This window comes from Natrix helvetica (genome assembly GCF_964273705.1).
Source record: "Natrix helvetica genome assembly, chromosome: 6".
In the NCBI taxonomy this organism is placed as follows: domain Eukaryota; kingdom Metazoa; phylum Chordata; class Lepidosauria; order Squamata; family Natricidae; genus Natrix; species Natrix helvetica.
In genome coordinates, this window is record NC_138553.1 from 29,061,403 (window position 1) to 29,086,039 (window position 24,637).

General features: G+C 42.2%; 1 protein-coding gene across 1 annotated transcript; it reads left to right on the forward strand.

Moving 5' to 3' along the window:
• The first annotated feature begins 8,537 nt into the window (after positions 1–8,537).
• On the forward strand, positions 8,538–23,775 carry CDC42EP1 (CDC42 effector protein 1). The gene is made up of 3 exons (XM_081956943.1): positions 8,538–8,846; positions 14,762–15,745; positions 21,950–23,775. Exons 2-3 carry the CDS (start codon positions 15,328–15,330, stop codon positions 22,852–22,854), a joined length of 1,323 nt encoding a protein of 440 aa, XP_081813069.1. The 5' UTR covers positions 8,538–8,846; positions 14,762–15,327; the 3' UTR covers positions 22,855–23,775.
• Positions 23,776–24,637: the final 862 nt, after the last annotated feature.

Sequence of the window (24,637 nt, forward strand, 5' to 3'; positions counted from 1 at the left end):
CACCTTTTACAACTTTCTGACAAGCAAAGTCAACGGGAAAGCCAGATTCATTGAACAACCAGCTTACTAAGTTAGCGACTGCCGTGATTCACTTAACCACTGTGGCAGGAAAGGTTGTAAAACGGGGCAAAACTCATTTAACAAATGTCTCACTTAACAACAGAAGGGTTCTGCTATAGAACTGGAAAGCCTAAGATTTGGGGGCTGTTGGACATATTTGGAAATATGGGAGCATGCCATGGCTGCCATCACAAAATGGTGACCATGGCTGATTACAAACAACTATTTACCCCAAAGGAAATCACGAGTCTACATCCCATCTTTCCCATTATTGTGCCTGTTTATATATGTAAATCTGAATACACTCCATACAAAGGATTGAATTGCAATCATCCTCCACTTTTATTTCCTAGAAATGAATATATCACGGGTGTCAAACTCACTGCGTCATGTTGCCATCACCTGACGTTTCACGACACTTTTCCCATTCGCGGAGCTGGGGTGGGCGTGGCCTGCATGTGACGCGTCCGGCCCGCAGGCCGCCAGTTTGACACCCCTGGCCTATATGGAACACAGACACTTTTTAGAGGAGGGGAAGAGCAGGGAGAGATGATGATGATGGAAGCTGATGACTTTTTAAAAGGATGTTAGCATCCGATTTATTCACTGTGTATTAAAAAGCACAGGGGGGACCACATGAGTCAGGCATACCAACCGAAGGGTTCATGAGCACTGCTTATTAAAGTTAACCTTTATTTAAATTTAAATCCTTCCAAAACCCACGATGCCAAAGAAATAGGGTTAAGTATCATATCTGAAGTCTAGGTCTGGTTATGGACAAGCTATATAGTACAGTATAGGTAAGCCTAGATGAAGATGTGTATATCAGTAGATGCATTCCAACAGCTCTTAGATAAATGTCTTAATGGCATCCACCCATTATTTGGAAATCTTTCCGCTTGCTTGAGCAATTATTTTAACCTTGCCTACAGACTGCTGTCATGATAAACATTATAGGATTCCGTACACAACACATACTGCCCCAAGCTCAGAGGTACAGCTGTGATTAAATTACAACTCATTCAACCAATGGAGAGGCTATATCAAAGAGAAAATACAAAATATCTAAAAATGTTCATGTACTCTTTGGTGAAAGAGGATATTATGTCCTTCCAAGCAGAATTTCTAAACATAATGTATAGAAATTGAACAGGTTCAGTCTTTCTTCTTCTTTCTCTCTAGAGCAGGGGTGTCCAAACTTGGCAACTTTAAGACTTGTGGACTTCAACTTCCAGAATTCCCCAGCCAGCTGCTGGCTGGGGAATTCTGGGAGTTGAAGTCCACAAGTCTTAAAGTTGCCAAGTTTGGACACCCCTGTTCTAGACAGAAATAAGACTAATAATATTCTTCTAGACAGAGGGCTTCCCCAACCATTAATCAAAAGCCATTCTTTAGCTTTTCCTTCCATTCGCTTTAATATATTTTTGCCTTGTAACTAACATGACAACAAAAGAGAAGAAATGATATGAAAACATAGGAGAGCTGTAAGTGAAGGATGACCACGGCTCAACTGCCTTATCTTATGAACGAGGTAAGCAATAGCACAATAAAGGAAGCATATCATTTCAACAAGAAAGATGAATGTAGGCAAGACTTTGTGCAGGAGTATGCAACCTTTGCTGGATAAGATCAGCATCTGGCCACTGAAAGACGTACCATGGATAGAAATTGTGTTCATGTGTATATACAATTGTATTTAAATGATCCTCTTCAGCTTAGCATTTATGAGTTTCCACTTCTTATCACATTAGTAATTACCATTTGGGCTGGGCTTCTGACAGTTTTTTGGGGTTGCATCCAAAAATGTGAGAGATGCATGAGGATGTGGAGTTTCTGTTATAGTACTTTGCGCGGTACATTATTTGATGGCACCTGTAAAATTCCCCATAGAATGTGACTATAAAATGCCTCAGAAGTTATAGAACAATATCAGAACAGAAAAACAGGGTTGGAAGGGACCTTGGAGGTCCTCTAGTCCAGCCCCCTGCTCAGGCAGGAAACCCTACACCACTTCAAACAAATAGTTATCCAACATCTTAAAAACTTCCAGTCCATTCACAACTTCTGGAGGCAAGTCGTTCCACTAATGAATTGTTGTAACTATCATTAAAATTTCTCCTTAGTTCTAGGTTGCTTCTCTCCATGATTAAGTTTCCATCCATTGCTTCTTGTCCTACCCTCAAGTGCTTTGGACAAAAGGTTGGCCCCCTCTTCTTTGTAGCAGCCCATTAGATACCGGAAGACTGCTATCATGTCACCTCTATTCTTCATATGTTTTAGCTTCCAGTTCCCTAATCATCTTTGTTGCTCGTCTCTGCATTCTTTCTAGTTCAGGAATGCTAAACCCCTGGGCCACAACCCACTACCAGGCTGTGGCCTATTTACAACTAGGCCACTGTAGGAGAGGACAGCGCATATACACATGGCTCAATTGATGCTACTAGCGACAGGCTAGTGTGCGTGTGTGCACAGCTCAACTTACGCAAGTTAAACTCTGTGTGCGCCTGCGTGCCAGCCCACCACTCACATGGTCCGGTTCCCTTCTCCCTCCCGGCCCCATCAAGCTGCAAAGGTTGGGGACTGCTATTCTAGTTCATAGAGAAACCAGAAAATGAGTTATTAGGTTTACACATTGCACTGTTGTTGTTGTTTTGAAGTGTGATGTGTTCATATGTTCTTGAGCCCGCTGGTTCTTTCACTTTTTCCCAACGGTAGAGTGAGAGAAAGAACGGAATCGCACAAAAATCGGCTAGAAAAGTTTTGATAATGGCATTCTCTTTTTCATATTCCCCCTCTTTAATCAGTCACCAATTGCAGTGCTGCCACAGGGTGGGTGGAATTTAAATCTTGGAATGGTCCACCAAGGGATTCTAAATTCTTTGCCTTCTCAGTTAGGCTGCTGGGATGGAAGAAGGTCTGTGTGGGGGGAATGGAATCCGGTCTATTCCTTTTTCATTCTTTTTTCCCCTTCCTCCTCCACCACCACCTCCTCCTCCTCCTCCTCCTCCTCCTCCTCCTCCTCCTCCTCCTCCTCCTCCTCCTCCTCTTCTTCTTCTTCTTCTTCTTCTTCTTCTTCTTCTTCTTCTTCTTTTGGTTGCAGAATTCTGGGCTTTGATGCTGCAGATAAATTCCTCCGTTGAACAAGTTTTGTGCTTTATAGTAATTCTGTGCCCCACCCTGTTAGCTGTTACGATTTTCATAAATATAGGTCTTTGAAGCCTGAAGCCTTGGTATCATCATCACCATCATATTATTGTTCCCAGGGTTTACAGGTGTTTCTTCCTTACAGTATTCCGTTTAAACAGGCTCTACGTTACTTTCCGGAAAAGGCTATGGCAAAACTCCTTAAGACTTTTCAGTAGAGACTTTGGGCAGCCTTTAAGATTATTTCCTACCCTTCTTCATCTTTTCTGACTACAACAGTGAAAAGATCAAACTACATGGCAGTCTATGTAAAGCTTCCCCTCGTGCATATGTGCTAGTCATTCCCGACTCTAGAGGGCGGTGCTCTTCTCTGTTTCAAAGCCAAAGAACCAGCCCTGTCTGAAGACGTCTCCATGGTCATGTGGCCGGCATGTCTAAACGCCAAAGGTGCATGGAATGCTGTTACTTCCCCACCAAAGGTGATTCCTATTTTTCTACTTGCATTTTTACATGCTTTCGAACTGCTAGGGTGGCAGAAGCTGGGACAAGTAGCAAGAACTTACTCCGTTATGCGGCACTAGGGATTCGAACCGCTGAACTGCCAACCTTTCTCATCGACAAACTCAGCGTCTTCGCTACTGAGCTACCACATCCCTTTGACAGTCTATGTAAATATATTTCAATGGCAATCAAGAACTTCCTTTATAAACAGAATTCTTCTTGTTATAGCCTTATCAGATGAAAAAGGGTGTGACGCCACTGCTTCCTAGTCTTCTGGTAGGAATGCAGTGTCAACTACACAGCAGTATCATTAATTTGAAAAGCAAGGTCATATTTTCCCCAATGCCATCCTAACTGAGCCTCATTGTTATAGGAGGAAAGTATTTCGCCCAGTTTTATGAAAACTTCAGCAAGAGTATTCAGGTATGTTTGCACTGGTTTAAAAGATTAGCAAACTCTTCCACTGTGCAAGAACTGCCAGTATGCAGACAGGAACAATAGAACTTCAGTCTGAAGACTGGGACAAACTGTATCTCCTGAATCAAAGTATGGGAGTTTGGTGATACAGGGTCACATTAAGACTCTTGTAGATACTCGGTCCATTTGTCTTCATAGGTTCTCATTGCAGTAATAGTCCAAAATGTTAGGATTATAAAGATATTTCCTCAGTGGTGAAATTCAAACATTTTTACTACCAGTTCTATGGGCGTGGCTTGGTAGGTGTGGTGTGGCTTGGTGGGCGTGGCTTGGTGGGCATGGCAGGGGAAGGATACTGCAAAATCTCCATGCCCACCCCACTCTGGGGCCAGCCAGAGGTGGCATTTGCCGATTCTCTGAACTATTCAAAATATCTGCTACCAGTTCTCTGAACTACTCAAAATTTCCACCACCGGTTCTCCAGAAACTGTCAGAACCTGCTGGATTTCACCCCTGGATTTCCTGCACTTATATTTTCAATGAGTTACAGTAAGGGTGTCATCCGGCCCACAGAGTACTTAGATCTGGCCCGCGGATCCGCCCTGGAAACAGGGAAGGACTGGCCCACAGTAATAATAATAATAATAATAATAATAATATTTAATGCTTCTAGACCGCCCCCTCTCCCGCAAGGGACTCGGGGCGGTGTACAGTTCATACAAAATATAACAGGATACAATAAAATTAAATTAAATATGTACAGTTGACAATTGACATGGAGGAGGTTAAAATGTAGTTAAAAGAACTGTACAAAGCAGATATAAAATAAATTCAAACCCCTAAAAACAAATACAGTAAATTAAAAAGCCCCTAAAATAACCAGTGCCTCTGTCAGTGAAAACGGAGCTTGGGAGGGCCACATGCAGCCCTCCTAGGCTCCGTTTTCTCTGGCATTGGGCTTCAGGAGCCCATCATGGCCGAAAACGGAGCCTCAATGAGTGGTTTCGAGCTAGCCACGCCCCCCTGGGCCCCCTAAGGTCAAACACAACCCTGATGCGGCCCTCAATGAAATCTAGTTTGACACCCCTGAGTTACAGTGAAAGTTATTTTGTTGAAGAGTGCATGACGTCACAAAATTAAATTGCAATAAGTATACATGTGATGAAGTAATAGTTATGTCTTAAATGTATTTAACTTGGATGGTGTATGCATTTTGATTGCCTTGTCATATTTTCAGGTGGTTTTTTTTAAAACCTTGAAATACATTAATAAACTCCAAACGTTCCCTAAGCCCTAGGCCAGTCTTTCTCAACCTTGGCAATTTTTAAGATGTGTGGATTTCAAGTCCCAGAATTCCCCAGCTAACATGCTGCCAAAGTTGAGAAACACAGCCCTGGGCACTTTGAATAATATGAGCATACCACAGTAATATATTCGCATCCGCTGTTTTGATAAAAGTGTACAAGGTAACTGAGGTTTGTGATTGGATTGTACTGAAACCTGAAAACATATTAATCAAATATGTCCTGTAAGGGTTAGCTGCAAGGTAATTCATATTATCTTATTAAGCCATGGTATGTTTAATCATAATTTACTGAAACAGTCACAAGTGGCTGGTTCAGATAATATGCTAAACATCCAGCACACCAATAATAGGTATATATTATGTATGTATGTAGGGGTGAAATCCAGCAGATTCTGACAGGTTCTGGAGAACCGGTAGTGGAAATTTTGAGTAGTTCGGAGAACTGGAAAATGCCACCTCTGGCTGGCCCCAGAGTAGGGTGGGAATGGAGATTTTGCAATATCCTTGTCCTGCCACGCCCATCAAGCCACGCCCACAGAACCGGTAGTAAAAAAGAATGAATTTTACCACTGATATGTATGTATACATATATGAAATCTCACCGTGTGTAAACCTAGCTGTTACCAGATATCTTATGTTTTTTTTAGTGGATATGGTTAGTTTAGCCTCATCATGTTGTATGAACCTAGCCAATATGATTGCATTAACTACTCAACTGTGTCTTATTCATAAAATCAGAATGAAACAAAGCATGGTTTAGAATCATATATAAATCTGTCCCAGGCTCCAGCCAGAACTCTAATAACTGCCTTCCGAATAGCAGCTTTGGAGCTATCATTAAAAACACCGCCATTTTAGATCGCTTTGTATTAACCTGTCCTGGAAGCGATTAGGCAGGCCAGTTTCTCCAGAAATGGGCACAGCTGAAACAGAGACAGCATTCATGTCCTATGACAGGGTTGTCCAAACTTGGGAACTTTAAGACTTGTGGACTTTAACTCCTAGAATTCCCCAGCCAGCATGGCTGGCTGGGGAATTTGGGGAGTTGAAGTCCACAAGTCTTAAAGTTCCCAAGTTTGGACACCCCTGTCCTAGGAAGTCAACTACTGAATTAACATGTTTTCTGAGCTTGCAAATACAGCATATGAAACCATCAACTAACCAAATATGCTAGTCTCGTACAACATACAAGATGAAAAGCAGTGACTTGGTTAAGTATGTAGCATGACTGCAGATATAAAGCTGTAGAAAAGCACTCAAGTGAAAGGCAGTAGTGGCTTTTTTAGCAATAAGCTTCAGGCTGTCGAGTTGCTGCTTTAAGGATGAATGGAAATTCCCTCGCAGGGCGTGTAACACCATTCTACATTTTCAGAATGCCCAACTCACTATATCTCCATTTTTAATCAATCGTTTCTTGGTTCATCTTGGTCTTAACTGTGCAATTTATGGCATCCTTCCTCAATGCTGCTGTTTGGGTAATAGGCACACTCATTTATTTGAATTGATCAACCACCCGTTGAGTAACAAAGGAAGGAAGAGTTCAACCAGAACAGCTCATGAAAATATTATGCTTTAAACATAATCATCTTAAGGATTCGAGGAGGGAGGGAGGGAGAAAATCAACGAACACCCCAAAAGTGGACTTCTGCAGCAACTCGATGGAACAGTGAATGTGTGTTTGTGGATATTTTAAAGAAATATTTTAATGCTATATATCGGTGACATTGGAAACAAGTGTATCCAGAAAAGCAAAAAATAAATAAGCCAATTGCAACACATTGCTCACTTCTGTTGATCTCGGAATACAAGTTGGGTTGGATCAGGTTAATGTTTGCATAAGAGATTATCAAACAACTGCAAGGTTATAGGCTATACTAAGACGTTGAAAAATAATCTGGGAAGAAATTTGTAGCTAACCTTTCAATCCCGACCGCACAAAAACTACACTGGTACAGCCATGTAATCACCAGAAGTCATGTTTGGCACAAAGAAATCTTTGCCTTTCAGTGGTATATACAACCTCATCGTATATCATTATAAAAATTTCCTAGCCACATGATAGCAAAGTTTCTTATTTATCCATTTTAGTTTCCTGCAATAACTATCACAGCCTCACTAACTGGTAGCTCTGTGAAATAAGTTGGGCAGTATGAAATATCAATCTTACATTCATACATTTAAATAGTGGCAGTTCCGAAACTGTAGGTCCAGAGAGGTTCATGCACACATACAAACACACTTCTAGCAAAATAACAGAATTGGAAGAGACCTTGGCGATCTAACACCACCCCCACCCCCACCTTGCTCAGGCCGGAGACTCTGCCTACGTGCTATGTTAAATACAGCTCTTTAAATCAGGATGGAGCATTGTAACTAGAGATATTGCTAAACTACAACACCTACACTCCCTACTCCTTGGCCACATTGGATGGGACTCCTAGGAGCTGTAGTTCAGCAGCATCTGAAAACCCACCGACAGCTGTCCCGTACTATATTGTGAGTTTAGAATCGCACTGAGGACAACGGGACTCGACTGTTTCAGGGTAAACAAAATGTACGCGGGGAATACAGGAAGGGAATAAAGACGTCCCTTCCTGATCCATATTTGGCACTGCAAGAAGAGGGGAGATGAAGCTGCAACGTACAGGTCGATCAGAAAGGCCGGCAGTTCGGCGGTTCGAATCCCTAATACAGGTCTGCGTGAGGAGGGGCTTGGACTAGATGACCTCCAACGTCCCTCTCAACTCTGTTACTGTTTAAACCTTGTACTCACTTACTCGCTGCGTTAGATGTATGGGGGGGGGGGGAGACGGTGTAGAGGGAAGCTGTCAACCAACATCTAATAAACCTAACTTTTTTTTTCCTGATAAACCGAGCGGGGGGAAGAAGCTGAAAATGCTACCCTTCCACCCTGTTCCTGGAAGGAAAATATTCCAAACCTCAGCCTCTTCAAAGAAAGATGCTCTCATTCGGAAAGGGGGGGGGGGGTGGGTGGAGAACGGGAAAAGATGAAAGATCACGAGTTTCTGAATTTCCCTCGGCTGGACTTTTTGAAAGCCATTCCGTCTTCGCCAAACTTCATTCTCTGTCGGCTCGGGATTGGTCAATCGGAGCTGAAACTCCACCCACCCTCTTTCCAAATCCCTCTCCCGTGTCCGTCGCTTGACTCTGCTTCTTTATGTCCGCGGTGAAGGGACGGCGACGAGAAAAAGAACAAGGTGGGAGGAAAGAGGCTACGATTGAGGGACTTGGAACGTCACTGACATTAAGAGCCCCTCCGCTGGCTGCGGTGGTAAAAGAGAGTTTTCAGAACTCCCGATTTCTCTCCGGCAAGTTTTCTTCGGTGCGGGAAAAAAAGAAAGACTTAAGAAAACTCAGAAAGGGACAGTCTCTGCGGTTTCCACCCCCTCCAGGACAGGTAAATCCTAAAGATTAGAATTTTAAAGTTTTTGCACATTCGGCAAGTGAATTTTAGTACGTCGTGCGGAGTGTGGGAAAGGGAGAGGAGGAGGGAAAAGAAATTATGGGGTAGAGCTGGAAAGGTTGAAGAAGGAGAAAGAGATGAAAGTAATGGTGGTGATGGAGATGGGACAAGGAAATTAAGGGGAAGAGGCAAACAGTCGCATACATACATACATACATGCATGCATGCATTTATGCCTTCACCATTTAGACTTGGGAATTATAGGTGACATAATTCACTCCATCTGGATGGGGTGTTTGGAGCCCTGAGGAATTGTAAGAAACGGAATGCAGAAAAAGAAGGAGAGAAAGGGTAGGAGAATGAGGAGCAAAGAAAAGGTAGTAAGATGGAGAAATGGTTTGAGTCCAAGAGAGATGCCATGTGGAGCAGCCAAGAAAAAAAAGAGTAACTGCTGAGGTAGAAATTGTGGTGTGTGTGGGTAAAATTGGTGGGATTTTATATCATATGCTTGAAGGAATAAGACTCCTTAACTTTTCCAAGCATGAAACAGAATTTCTTTTTAACTCTGATCATGTGAATAGAACTAAGTACAGTAGTACTTTAAGATGCCAGACTCCAACATGAGCCTGTCTGGGGGGGAGGGGGGGAAGCATTCCATGTGATCCTTACAGACACACACACACACACACACACACACACACCAAATGTTCATATATACACACAGAGAAACCTCTCATGTTTCTGCTGTGGCTTATGAGTCTAATTTCTTAGGCCTGGAAGCAACTAGAGATCTTCCAGATGTTGGTAGTTCCACTTCTAGATAGCATTTTAATTTAGTGTCTGACTAAATAGCTTGCATTTTAATTGCTGACTTGCTCGGGAAAATTAGCAAGAAAGCAATCCTTTCAGCAAATATTCTGGATTTCAACTCAAAATTGGAATACAGCAGGATTAGTTCCTTTTTCGGAGTATCCAGAGTTAGCTCTTTCCCCTTTTTATATTCCGACCTTTGGGGGTGGCTTGGATTGCAGATATGATGGTCCCGAGCCATCTGGACCTTTTCATTCCATTTTTGTTCATTTGTTTGCTGGAACTCTTTTTTCAAAGTAGTGTTTCTGGTTGAGCCTTTGAACTTGTAAACTGAAATGCATTCTGGTGCTAACAGTTCATGTTTTGTGTAACTATGATGGTCTGGATAACAGACAGGAATTTCCTAAAACAAAAGACGCTGATCATATTTTTTAAATTTTACTCCTAATTGTTTTAGGGTTCTTACATCAAGGCAAGACAAGAATAAAACAAACTTCTTGTTCAAGAATGCCTTTTAACTTGGAGAAATTAAGGTGACTTTGCTCAACTCACCCTCCATGTGTGTTATGTTTTTTCCCCTTCATCTGTCGGTGGGTTAAGTAGGCATAATGAAGATCATTGTTTGGTACATCTGGGGAGGGGGGGGATTTGAATTGGACAAGATCAGTTTGGACACTGGCAAAAGCAATAAAAGAAATGTAAAACAATAAGTGCTATTTAGAGTCACATTTGGAAGTAAACAGCATTAGATTCAGTGGTGAAGTAAACAATCTTATGAGAAGGAAGGAAGGAGGGAGGGAGGGAGGGTAATTCTGGAGTCAGGCAGCACCTAAATCAAATAAATTAATTAAATTGAAAGATGGATGAAGAGAGAGAAAGAGAGACAGACAGATAGATGCCAATGCAGCCATTGTTTATCTGTAGTTGTACATAAACTTTCCTTAAACAAAAGAATAACTAGATTTTGGGTTCCTGATAAATTCAAAGGAATGGGAAGAAGGTTTTCTTGATTTTGCTGCTCCCGGGGAGCAGAGTTTGGGAGAGTCCCTGCAGTAGCAACTTAGGTTGGTTGGCAGGAAAAAGAAGGAAAGGAGAAGCAAAACCAAAGATGGATGATAAGGAGGCACATAAGGCTGTGGCTTTTGGCAGAAGCCAAAGTTTTTTAGCAAGAGCAGGCTGAGGTGGCTGCTGGCAATAGGGCAGCAAACCCAAAAGAAAACAATGCTTTTGAATTTCTTAAAGTTGTGTTGGTTAAATAAAAGTTTGTGTTGAGAAACCGAAAATAATATTCTGCTTGGCCTGTTACAGCCTTGGAGCAGATTCCACCTACAAGTACGTTCCTCTGTTCTTTTCTTTCTTTCTTCTCCACCCCCATCTCCTATCAGCATTTTCAGGTCGATATTAGTGAGATCTGCTAGGCCCCAGTGGAAGGAGGGTGATGGAAGGGTAACTGAAATGAGATGGAGAAAAGTCACAATTCTCGTGGATTGTTTAGAGAAGGACAGAAAAAAAAATCATAGCTTTTCCTACCAGCATGGGCAAATTTTAATCTCCCTTCTAGGAAATAAAATGGATTATTTGGGATACTTTTCAGTAAAATGCAAGTTTGATACTGTTAAGCAAGATCCAACTAGAACAGCTTTGCCTGATCCATGTAATAGATTGGTTATCTATCCTACCATTGTAGAGGTTCATATATTTAGCCTTGTTGTTTCCCTTATACTCATCAGACGAAAGGAGGAGCTGTGACATCATTACTGACAAGGGACACAAGGGATGCTACCTACATCTCCCTCTTTGTGACATGTCCTGCAAAAATGTGTTACTTGATTGGGTGTAGGGAACCATAGACATTACTTGGAGAAGGCATCCAAACACCTTTAGAACAACAACAGGTACAGAAGCATGTGTTATGCCCAAGAGCTAGGGGAGTATTAGAAAAAGATTTAGATTGGCATCCCTTTGACTTCCTGGAATATAAGAGAAAGGGTAGTCCCAAAGGTGCTTTTTCAAGAGGCAACTGGACTTTCTGGTTTTTCTTTGAAGATGTTTCGCTTCTCATCCAAGCTGAAGAAGCTTCTTGGATGAGAAGTGAAACGTCTTCAAAGAAAAACCCAGAAAGTCCAGTTGCCTCTGGAAAAAGCATCTTTGGGACAACCATGACCTGGATGATTGAGAATCTCCATAGACAAGAGAGAGGGTAGGGAAAACACAGGCATCTAGACTTCTATTAGTATATGTTTATTGGATGTATATGCTTATGTTTATTGGATTTATATGCCACCCTTCTCCCAAAGGGCGGTGATATAGATTATCTCAATAAAGTATAGTTCTAGCTTTCCTGGGAATCAGTTCCTGTTCTGTTCTACCTCATAGGGATGACATTGGGTCACAGAGCCCCCATCCCCAAATATGCATGGGGATGAAATCCAGCAAGATGTCCAAATTATTCCTATCACCTATATGTATACAATCCTTTCATTATGTTCTGATATTTCATGTTTCCATCAGCACAGAGGACCATTACTTTCTTCCCTTTCTGTGTATAGGCTAAGATTACAGGCTGTTAAAACACTGAACTGCTTCTTTGCAACCCAGTCACATTCCTCTTAAAAAGCAGTTAGTATGTGCCATAAATTCCAACTGAAGCTACTCAGTTTTTGGTTTTTTGAATATTTGCCAGCTTTTAAACCTAGCAGATAAGAGTAACCCTGAATGAACAAATAGAGCCAAAAAAAAAAGGGGGGGGGGGACACACAGAGCTGAGACACCGCTTAGTAGTTCAGTAGCTACTCCTGCTCTGCCTTTCTGGCCTTTCCAAGGTGAGCTACAACATAGAAAACAAAGGAGACATTTGAAGAGATTTCTGGATATAGTTAAGTCAGCACAATGGGGAAGAGAACATTTTCCACTGAGAAAAGTGTATAAAGAAGCATTTCATTAAACCAGTACATTAATAATGTGCAAGTGCTAGTAACATTTCAAATATCTGGCACTTTAAAATGTTGGATATTGAGCAAAAACAGATGCATTTAGGTTCAAGTACATGCCACTCAGTGCGTAGTATTGTATAGACTTTGGTTCACCAAAGCAGTATCTATGCAGGATTGTTTCCATGTTTGAAGAGTTTGTTTGTAAAATAGCTTTCCTATCCTGATGCTCTCCAGATGTGACATTATAATTTCAATAATCCAGCAAGCAATTACACTTATGGAAACACTGAACATAGTCACAACGTCCTAACTGCTTGAAACGATTAGATTAACTATAAGCACATCTGGCCAGAGCATCTTCATTATTGAAATCAGGAAGAGGGGAGAAGATTTTAGCTTTCCTCAACCAGATGCCCTGGGATGTATTTAACTACAACTTTTGTAATATTTGGCTGATGATGACAAATAGCATGATGGTGGCTGTACCACTGAGGGCAGGGGCAAGTGGCAATACTGGTCAACCTTGGCTGGGTTCAGAAGTTAAGCATGGTCAGATGTGGTTTGTACTGGAAGAGAAAACAACTAGGAAATCTCAGGGTTTGGGGGAAGACTGGGATTTTTTTAAAAATATTATTTTATTATTTATTTATTTAGTGAATTTATTTGCTACCCATCTCTTAATGAAATGACTCTGGGGGGCTTCCAGCAACAGCACTTAAACTTATACTGCTTCACAGTGATTTACAGCCCTCTCTAAGCAGTTTACAGAGTAAGTATATTGCCCCAACAATCCGGGTCCTCATTTTACTGACCTCGGAAGGATGGAAGGCTGAGTCAGTCTTGAGCCTGATGAGATTCGAACTGCCAAATTGCTGGCAGCCAGGGATCAGCAGAAGTAGCCTGCAGGGCTGCACTCTAACCACTGCACCACCACGGCACATAATTAAACCATTAAAATCCTGACAAATATCTCTAAAACAATTAAAATAGAAATCCCAATCAAGATAAAATTGTAGTTAAAAGATGGGGAGGGAGGAAACAGGATGCTGGAGGGGGGGTTGCCTCTTAATTCAACAACCACTGCTCCTCCGTTTGGGCCCCAAGCCATCTGGCAGAGCCAGGATTTCAGGCTCTTGCAGAAGGTCAGATGGGTAGGAGCCAATCTCAGCTTAGGGGCTAGGATGCTCCAAAGGATAGGAGCCACGGCAGAGAAGGCCCTTTTCCTGGACTCCAACAGCCGGAATTCCTTAACCGAAGGAGCTTATAGAATACCTCCTATGCTGGCGTGAATAGGGCAGGCCAGTTCCAGTGAGGTGAAATAGTTTCTCAAATAGCATGGATTCATGCCATGCAGGCCTTCAAAGGTAATATCCAACACCTTGAATTGTAGCAGACCAGCAGCCAGTGAAGCTTGCACTGTGGTGTAACATGGGTCATCCTAGGGAGTAGGGACCCCCAAGAATTGCCCGCACCGCCATAGACTGCACCAGTTGAAAATACACACTGGGAGAATATCCTGGGAGAAAAAACAACAAACTGTTCGGTAAGAAAACTGCATGGATTGGATATGTCTGTAAGTGATCAAAAGTTGATTTTGAGTGGACAGTATCTTAGCTATTTTACTTTGCCCCAGAACCCCATGTTAGGAAAGGAGCCTCTGAAGTCACATATAGCTAGGGCAGAATGTCATAGGGATCTGAGGCTCTGCAGAAAAAGAGTTGGGGAATTCTTACAAGGTGATGCAAGATGCAGCCAATCATTTGCCTCTGACCTGGAGGGTACAGGCACAGAAATTTAGTGTATTGCAACAAACTCTGCCATCAAGCTCTATTTCAACCTAATAATAATTCCAGCCAACATTACAGAGGAGGCAAAGAAGAAAGTCATTTCACCTATTAATATGTAATCTCTCTAGAATTGTTTGATCAACAGCACTGTGTGTTAAATACAAATATAAATGCTGCAGGCAGAAAACCATCTCTGCCACCTGGTGGTGGACTCCAGAAGGAATCTGGTCAATGTACCATGTAACTTTTCTCTGCTTAACCTTGTGCGTTGTACTTTTATCACAGACTGGCTACTAGGCAGCGTAGGCACTTTCAAATTCATCATTTTAAAATAGTTTGGGAACTTTGACTATTACTTTGTCTCTTTTATCTTCTATAGGATGCTGTGTGACAACAATCCAGGCTTGGGACATGAGATGTGAGACTCCCACTGTGGCCCTTGTTACTTGCTGTCCCCATGGTTTTGCTGGTTCTTACAAAAGAAATTGAGAGGTTGAGAAAGAGAGATGGTGGAAGACAAATCAGCTCAATAATATTGATTTTCCAGCTTTGCACACATTGAGTCAGACAAGTGCAAACACTGCTTTAATGACCATTGCTGTTCAAAAAGAGAAACTGGGATACTCACCCAAACCTGCAAGAAACAAATTGGATAAGTAGCTACATGAAAACTGTGAAGGGTCACTATCAAATTGGACTAGGGAAAACAGTGCAAATTAGACAACATTGTTCTGGAAGAAACCCAGAAGTTCCATGATAGACCTATTTTTTATTCTTTGTTAAGTAATCTAGAAGAAAGAACAACAGTTAAAGAAAACATAAACAATGGGGGGTGCAGGTGTGTGACCCTCCTTAAGTTACACCCGCACACTTCCAGATTAACATCAACCTTTTCTGAAGGACACATTGAATTTCTGGGTTGGGTTTTTGTCAACTGGCTAGGAAATGAGTCTTGGAAAACTACCTGTGATTGGCTGGGTGTCTGGCTCACACAGCAAACGTCGATTCAAAACAGAATTGACCTCGGACATGATCAGCCCACCACTGGGGGACTTTCGTCACACCATGCATGTGGGACGTGGTGGGGATGCCTTTGGAGACACTTCTTTCCTTAGGGACCATGGTGGAGAGGAAGTCAAACCCCACAATTTCTTTGCTCGGACATTGTGGCACGTGAGGAGGAGCCCGCTACGCAACCGGGGAAGCCGAAACAAAGATCAGGGGTCATCTGCACCTCCCGCCATCTCACCCATCATCAAGAATGCTATGTCACTGCCTCAGCTCAATCAGAGTCACTATGACAGCGACGATCTTGGTATAGCATTTGCCTTCAAGAAACCCCCAACAAGCTTCTCTGACTATGGTAGGTGGCTTCTAAGGTAACTTGTTTGAGTCAAATGGATTGTCTTGTTTTAGATATTAATTATTTCTGCGCTTTGGTTTATTTAGATCAATGTTTCTTGACTTTGACAACTTTTAAGATGGGTGGACTTTAATTCCCAGAATCCCCTTGCCAGCCTGGTTGGCTAGAGAATTCTGGAAGTTGAGGTCCACCCGTCTTAAAGTTGCCAAGGTTGAGAAGCACTGATTTAGATTCACGACAAAAAACATTTCATAAGCACACTCAAAAAGACATTTCAATAATATTTTTAGAAGTCTATACATTTTGGATTGACAAGTGCCATACTGCAGTATGTGTTTAAGGGAAGTTTGTCACACATTATCTTTACATTACAGTTTCTAGGATTCACTGCAGCAGTAATTTTCTCTCTCTTTTTTTTTTTGGTCTCCCATTCTTTTCTTGAAAACAGTTCTGCAATATGTGATTACCACATCATTATTTTGAATAACATGTACTGGCTCTTAAGTCGTAGCATTCTCTTAGTACATATTCAAATGACATCTTTGAAGAGTTTCTCAGAGGCTTTGCAACAAGAAGTTCCTATAAGTATATAAGTCTTTTTTTTTAAAAAAAAAAAAGAATAAAATAAAAGATGGAAAATGGAGGGTTTCTAGCAGGAAATCACAATGTGACTTATAGCTTTCAGATGTCCTTTTTTTGGCCGTTCAGCCAGCAGGCATCTGAGTGTGCTTTAAAGTTCCATCAATTTTTTTTTGAGGGTGGGGTGGTTCTTCTGCTACATATTTATGAAGTCTACACCAATTCTATAAGTCATGTTTTCAGAATGCACTTGGTATTTTCCTGGAATGATAACGATAAGGCCAGAAATAGCTACGTGTTTTTTTCTGGTTTACCCAACAATCCATAGACAGCAGGAGATTAGAAATGGGAAGTGTGGTTATAAATGGAAAGGAAAGGGAAGGGGTGGGGTAATCTCAAATTGCAACTTTGCATGAGATTGGCGAGAACAACAAAATGAAGCAAGTATGTTGTGAAGAGTCTAGAAACTGCAAAAATAATATTGTTAGAGCAATCTTAACTTTTGCTGCAGAATCAACACTAGTACAGATGGTCTCACATGCCAATTAGTTCTTAATGTTTAATATGTTTTCAGCATCCTTGCTTCTCTATTTGCTAATAACTTTTATTTTTATCTATTACTATATTGTTTATTCTAAATCAAGATCTTACCATCTGCAGTTGAGTAAACTACATCAGTGGTACATAAGCAAAATAAACTCTGGAAAAGTCAACTTGATAAAAAAAACAGAACAGAAATAATTTGGAGCAATAAGATCTGCCTGGAGGGGTGGGCGAGCTATAGGGTAGCAACATAACCTTAAATTTTAAAAGTGAACAGAATATAAAAATCTATTGCTAAACTCTAAATAATCGGCAACTAAGAGTGTTGCATATGTGGTAGCAATCAGAATAAATTGAAACTTAGGATAGGTTCAACATGACATGAGAAACACCTACCCGTGTACAAATTCTACCTCAGGAAGACAGAAAAGGAGGTTCTTCTAACTGTCATATAGAAATACATGATTTCAACCAGCCTATGTACTCAGGGGCAGTGGCGTAGCGTGGGTTGTCAGCACCCGGGGCAAGGCAACTAATTTGCGCCCCCTAAAGCGAGGGCGGCCCGACTGCAGCTGCCCCTGGGTCGGCATCAGTCAAGTGAGGCTCTCCATGCTGGCCTCCTGCCTTCCTCCCGAGGAGGAGCTCGAAGGGCAGCGGGAAAAGGCTCGACTGAAGGGAAGCAGGTGCCGCGGGGGTGGGAGGCGCACCGGGGGCTTCGGGAAGGCGCCGGCTTCCCGGGGCGCTCCAGGCGGAGCGGGAGGACGAGGTGGCGTTGCAGCGGCGGGCAGACGGAGCGCAGCGCAGCGCCGCTCTCCTTCGGCTCCGCCTGGAGCGCCCCGGGAAGCCGGCGCCTTCCCGAAGCCCCCGGTGCGCCTCCCACCCCCGCGGCACCTGCTTCCCTTCAGTCGAGCCTTTTCCCGCTGCCCTTCGAGCTCCTCCTCGGGAGGAAAGAGACGGCCACAGTCCGGCAAAGGGCGGCGCAGGGCGAGTCAGGGCGCCCCCCCCAGATGTTGCGCCCGGTGCGGCCGGCCCCCCCTGCACCCCCCACGCTACGCCACTGCTCAGGGGTGGGATTCAGCTGGTTCGGATTGGTTCGGGCAAACCGGTAGCTTGGAGGATCAGCTGGGAGTGAACCAGTTTGCTCTGATTATCAGTTTGGCCTGCCCATCCACCCCTGCACTTTACTTACCTATATCCTCTCAGCTGATTCGCACGGCAGAGCAGATTGCTGCGCCTCAGCTGTGTTACTCCCCAGAAGTAACGTGAAAGGTAAGTTTTGTTAAAACTGCTGACGTGCACAAAGCCCGCAATCACCGAACTGGTTGTTAAACCAGCAGGATCCCACCACTGTATGTACTGTATAAGCCAGACATTTCTCTGTGTGTAGGCCATTTCACTTTATGCTGAATTTAAACAGGGATAGGAGAAAAACAGGAGAGTTATCTCTCCACTTATAAAAACGCACATCGCATACCTCCTGATTATAGCTTTTTAGACTTACCTGCAACTGCATGTAGACATCAATGCATACTTAGGTTGTAAAGGGCTTGATGGATAAGTGGAGGTTGCCGAAGGTTGCAGATGGGCTGATGCGCATATTTCCCAAATCTCAACTATATGTTGTGTTGAGATGTGCATCCTGCACGCTGATTGACTGATCCAACTTCCTGTTGGCTTTGTTCTGTGCGCGTCCTCTAGCTGGAACATTCAAATTCACAGAAGTCTAAATGCAACAACTATGCAACTATCTCCAGACAGACAGACACGTATGTTCCCAAACAGGCAACGACACTGATGTCTACTCCAGGCTAATGGCTCTAATACTGTAAATGTTATTTGACTAGCATGATCTCAAATGAGATGCTTTGTTCCACTGATTTCACCTGAAACGGATTGGAATCCTTTACAGCTGAAATTGGTGTAACAATAACATACCTTGAATCAATAAATTGATCATGACTTTGTGCTTACAGAAGTCGGGCATTTCATTACTCTACTGTAAACATAGAACTAGCTCTGGGTCTATGCTAATACATGCAACGACGTGTCTATTTGGAGAGTTGGTAAATATGTCAAAAGAAGAGTTATATAGAGCAGTGGAGAAAAATTGTCATCAAAGGGATTATTATTTTTGTACACTTGTTTTGTAAGTTAAATCTTAATGAGCAAATGCAATGAGACATGCATCAGTGGAAACATATCGAGGATCTGTGCTGTTTTGCTAGGTTTGAGTAGATATATATGTGTAAGATGTTGGGAAGATTAGTGCTGGAAACATGGCCTGTGTCCAGCAAGGGAATCTGTATTCAGTACAGAATGCCAAGCAAGCAGCTGATAGGAAAAGAGAAGAATTTCTATGTAAAGGAAGGAATTTATGAAACAGGAATATTTGGATCACGAGAGGAAACCAGAATGAAGTAGAACAGATCTCCTCTGAGGTCAAAAGCTAAACCTGGATGTTGCTCAGATGTTTTCAGACAATCTTCTGGCCACCCACCGTATCAACATAGAAAGAAGTAGTCCAATTCTGATCTCAACTCAAAACAGTGGAAAATGTTCAGGTTTTACGCTGTTTAATTGGCAGCTGCTTTCTTTACCTCCTGTGGTGTTTGCATCTGCAGTAGAAAACTGCAGCATTTGCACTGAGGTGGGACCAGGAGAGTCACTCTGAACTGCAACTGCTGTACAATTATCTTTGCCCACATTGCCAGTCTAGCAATGTGTTGTTCTTTCCAGCTTTTCTTCAAGAGACACGAGACAATGCTGCCCTCTGTTGTACATAATGAATTGTGCAGCTGTTGCAATAATCACATTCCCCTTTCTAGCTTCCTACACTTTATCATTCCTCCTGCAAATTCCAGCTTCATGAGCAAAGTGCAGAAAAGATAAGGTTAGCCAATCATTTAGAGAGAAAACTAGTTCCCCATTCTTTCTGCTTTTATCCATTTGATCTTCAGAGTGTAATCAAACCTGAGGTTCCATTGCCCCCAAAGTATTTGCTCCCTAAATAAGCAGGACCAATATTTCATTGCCCAGGCCAGCTGGCTCTGATGCATAATTTATACCGCTCTTAGAATCACATGTTTAGCAACAGGCAGGAGGATATTCACAGACGATCTTGACTAATGCAGTGCCTAGGTACCTAAGGTATCTTTATTCCAGAGATGAGAATGGATGAAATGTTCCTTGAAAAATTAAGTAACCATATTGAACCATCATAAGATCATTCGTTATGCTTTTTAAATAAAAAGTAGGGTGTAATATTAAAATAAAGAGTCGTTGTGATGGTATGTGCACCTGGGGAAGAGCTTTGGCAGCACAGGGCTTTCCTTGGCAGTAAATTCCATCAGAGGCCCAAATTAAGAGACTGCACAGTCCTGAGCTGGATGTGGAGGGAGGAAGAGGTTCAGGGTAACCACACCCTAGAATCCCTCAGGACGTATCTAGCAGATTATAGCTTTAATTTGGCAAGATTCTGTCTATTAGATATAAGCAAATAAAGAATTGGATTTGATTGGATTTCGGTGTGTTGGCTCTGGGTTTGGACCTGACAGTTGACTAGATCTGTCTATACCAACAATCTATTTTCCCCATCGAGGCCACCCCATATTTTTATAGGATGTTCATAGACTTCCTTGGTTCCTCCTGGCACATGTTTCTCTGGCAACTGACATTCGAAACATAATGCTTCCCACAATATAATTAATACACAGCCTTGAAGGCACCAGGTTTGGAAAGACTGCTCTATGAAGATAATCTAGCACTATTTACAATTAATGGAAGAACGGTCACATTATCCATTTCATTCTTTCTGCCAATATATGACATACAGTAATTCTGATTAAGGATAGGAGGATAAATGAGCCAGAATTTCCCAAAATAACCGACTTTGCATCTTTTAGACACGAGAAATCCCATTGTTCAGGAATCATGATCAGAATTCACACTGCAGGTTGAACAGGGTTAAAATTAAAATGAATAATCAATCATAGTTTCTGGTCAATATGTTATGATATTCTGCCAATAGGTTAGCGCTTTGTAATATCAGGGGCAGGGACATTCCAGAGGGAGGGGCAGCAAATGACATCATGTGTGTGTTCATGTTAACCTACAATGGCCATGACTTACAAACTGATGTTAAATGGCATGATGCCAGCATATAACAGAACTATTTTTGTGATGATGCTAATATGCCTGATTATGGACCCCATGGGTTTATATATTTTTAACAGTATGGCATGCCTTCAGTTTCAGTCTAGAAATAGAATACATATATGCCATGTAGAAATAGACCCACGACGTATGTATGCCATAAAATGGGAAAACAGACACAGAAATGTAATATAACACTCTAATTTTGAATCTGTTTTTATATATTTCCTTTACTGGCTCTGGGAGCCCACTGTTGAAGGATGGCTACTAGGTTAACTCAGGATGAAACATTTGCTCTTGGCACCAAGCACAGTTCATTTGAAACAGCTTACAATCCTCTGAGCTGTGACTAATTTGCATATTTTAGCTGTATGCTATTAACACAAATGTGCATGAGGTGGCAAATGTGAATCAATGTTAGTCTGACATGGTACACTCACTCCACAATAGCCTTCTCCTGAAATGGTAATCTCTTGCAGAGAAATCTTGACTAAGCACTAAGAGGAAGAAATAACTCATCTCTCTACCTTGCTCTCTTGTCTCCTCCCCCTCCACCGCCCACCCCCTCAAAACCACCACACATTTATGGTCTTAAAGAAAAAAAGAACCATTTTGAAATCTCATCCTAGAAATCCCAGGTGCAATCAAATATATATGATTGGTTTTCATTTCCTTGATTATTTTTTTGCCTTTAACCCATTTGCTGTCACCTTGTCAATCTTTTCTCCAGAGATTTGCAACATGAAAGCTGCGGTTATGAATAGGATACATGAAAAACCTCTAGTTTCCCTTGAATTATGAAATAATACCGACCTGTCTCTCATATTTCACATTCTACAAATATAGAATTGTCACCTTCTTCTATAAGTGATGAAGCAGGGTCGTATTTCTATTATTTTTTTTCTCATTATTGATTTCATGGCCTTTCAGGATTAGAATCTGGATTCTGCACCATCCCACGTGTTCCCCGGTCTGAGAAGCCTCCCGAGAGCTCCCATCCTACCGAATCCCATCCTGCTGAGTCCCATCCTGCTGAGTCGGCATTGCAGCGTTCAGATTCCTTGCTGTCTTTCCGCCTGGACCTTGGCCCCTCTCTCATGAGCGAACTTCTTCATGTCATCAGCTTCTCAGGAAGCAGCAGCTATGACTGCAAGGAAAAGAAAGAATGCGAAGAGAGGAAACCCCCAACCAGCAGTGAGCCCCACTCTTCCCTTCACATCAAGAGAAACTGGTCAGAGGATTCACTACCTGGGAAGTCAGGATCTTGTCATGATAATGATGAAGAAAGCCAAAACGTATCAAGCCTTTTGAATTACTCCGAGCTTAGATCACCCTTGGGACATTTGGCCTATGCCAACGGAGATTCTCATTCTATAGAGATGTCTGAGGAAGGGTCTCCCTGTTTGAGAAGCAGGAGTTCTAGTTCTGAACTGGAGGCAGTGCCAAAAGAGACCTATTGGCAAAAAGGGTACCGCAAGGACTGTAACATGGAAGCGAGAGAATTCAACCATGCTGCCCGTGCCTTAGCATGCCATTATGGGGCAGGAAGCACCTACTGCAGTCCATCTCCACAAGAAGATCCCAGGAGACAAGCCTCATGGGAAAGCCCAGTTGCCAACTCATGGCACTTGAAAGTAGGTGCACCTGAGCAACAGGAATGTTCTACCAGGTGGCGACAAAGAGGAGAAGAGGAGGAGGAGGAAGAGGAGGAGGAGGAAGAAGAAGAGGAGGACCACAACAAGTCTGACAGTGGTGAAGAAACCATTGTTAGAGAGGGACACAGTGATTCCTTTGAATATGTTGATGAAGAGGATGAAGATGAAGTTAAGGTTTGAACCGACATATATGTTCTCTTGTGGCCTCTTAGGAGATATCAGAGCAAAATGAAACAATGTAAAGCTATCTGGCATTCTGGATATGTGCAGATTCATAAGGTTAGCCTTCTTTCCAGATGGTCTACTGTATGTCAGTGTTTCCTAAACTGGTGTTTTCAGGCACCAGTTTGAATTCCCATAGAGTGATACGTTCTACCACACTTACAGAGTGCCAGGCTAGGAAAGGCAGATGGAGGAAGGAACTCATTTCTCTACCTTGGTCTCTCTCCTCCTCCCTGCTTTGTGGGTTTAAAAAAAAGAAATAGAAAAATGGAACAATTTAGAGCAAACAAAAAAGTATTAGTTGCTCTTTTGTGGCAGCTGACAGTTAAAGATGTGTATGACTTCACATGTTCCTTCCTTCCCATTGGCTGACTGATTTCATCATGACAGATGATACCATTATTTTTCCATTCCCTAGAAATAAAAACATGTATACTTAAGAATAGAGACCACTGAGACCTTTCATAACTATCTCTATCAAATAACTATCAGGAAAAATGCCAGTTAAAAAAGAACAGTCTAGAAAAGGGAAGAGAAACCGTACTTCGATTGGGACAATATTTTCCTAACCGTTTTGTGCTGAAAATAAAGATCAACTCATCTGTTTTTCCAATCCAAGATACTGGGACACCAGCTAGGCAGGATGGTTCCTCTCCTCTTTATACAAGAAACACAGAATTTGGATTGGATCTGAAACCAGTTCAACAACACACTGACCATTTTTTCCTGCACCGGACCTCTGATTGAGATAGGGTTATTTGTTGTTTATTATACACCCTCAGAAGCAAATGTAACCCCCGTCTTCCAACTGCGATCATTCCAGGGAATCTGTATGTTAAGCTTGTTGTTGTTTTATATACTTCCAGAGAGTGCACAGAATTCAGTTTATGTTAAGGATCTAATTTACTGACATGGAGGGCTGAAATACAGCTTTCCATCCTGTACCTCCTCATTCAGGCATTGGCAACGCAAAGCCTTAAGTAAGAGTTTGTTTCTAGCCCTTGTAGCTTTGCATAGTTACTGCAGCAGCTTATCCACGGTGGTTGTTCAGGAAGAAAAAGAAATTATTTCTCAAGGTAAAATCAGATTCTGAAACAGGGCTGCTTTTCATGCTTCCATGTTCCAAAAAGAGAGGAGAGTTTACATGTTATCTTTGGAAGCCTTCCAGGTAGCCCCTGGATTTGCTGCTACTGCCATATACAAGGCCGTTGGTTAGCTGAGTAGAACACAACCCCTGCAATGATTCCACTTCCCAATTATGATATATAGCATGGCTTAAACGGGGAAGACAGCATGCATAAAGCCACCCTTGCATACTTCCCTTTTCCTTTAAAACTCATGTCTCTGCCACAACTGCATACTCTTGGACGCTCTTCTCCATACCAGGGAAAGAGGTTCCATGAAATCTAAAAATGCAGCCTTGGATGTCTTTGGGCACGTGCTCTACCAACAGACTTCTGCCCTTCTGCCCACTGATAGAAATAACTTTCATTGGTCAGGCAATACTCCCCTTCCCCCCTTTGTCTCAGACCATGCAGACAACCATACGTTATACCCTCCTTAAGAGAAGGCGGTTTCTTTCAAAGTATCCTTGAGGGGTGATGAGACCGCTTAATCTGAAAGTATCTCGGTATGCACTTTATTCTCACAGCAACAATTGAACACCCTCAAAAGGAGAAAAAAATGGGTAAAAATATTTTTCTCTGGCTAATTATAGTGGTGACCATTTTTTTACCCAGAG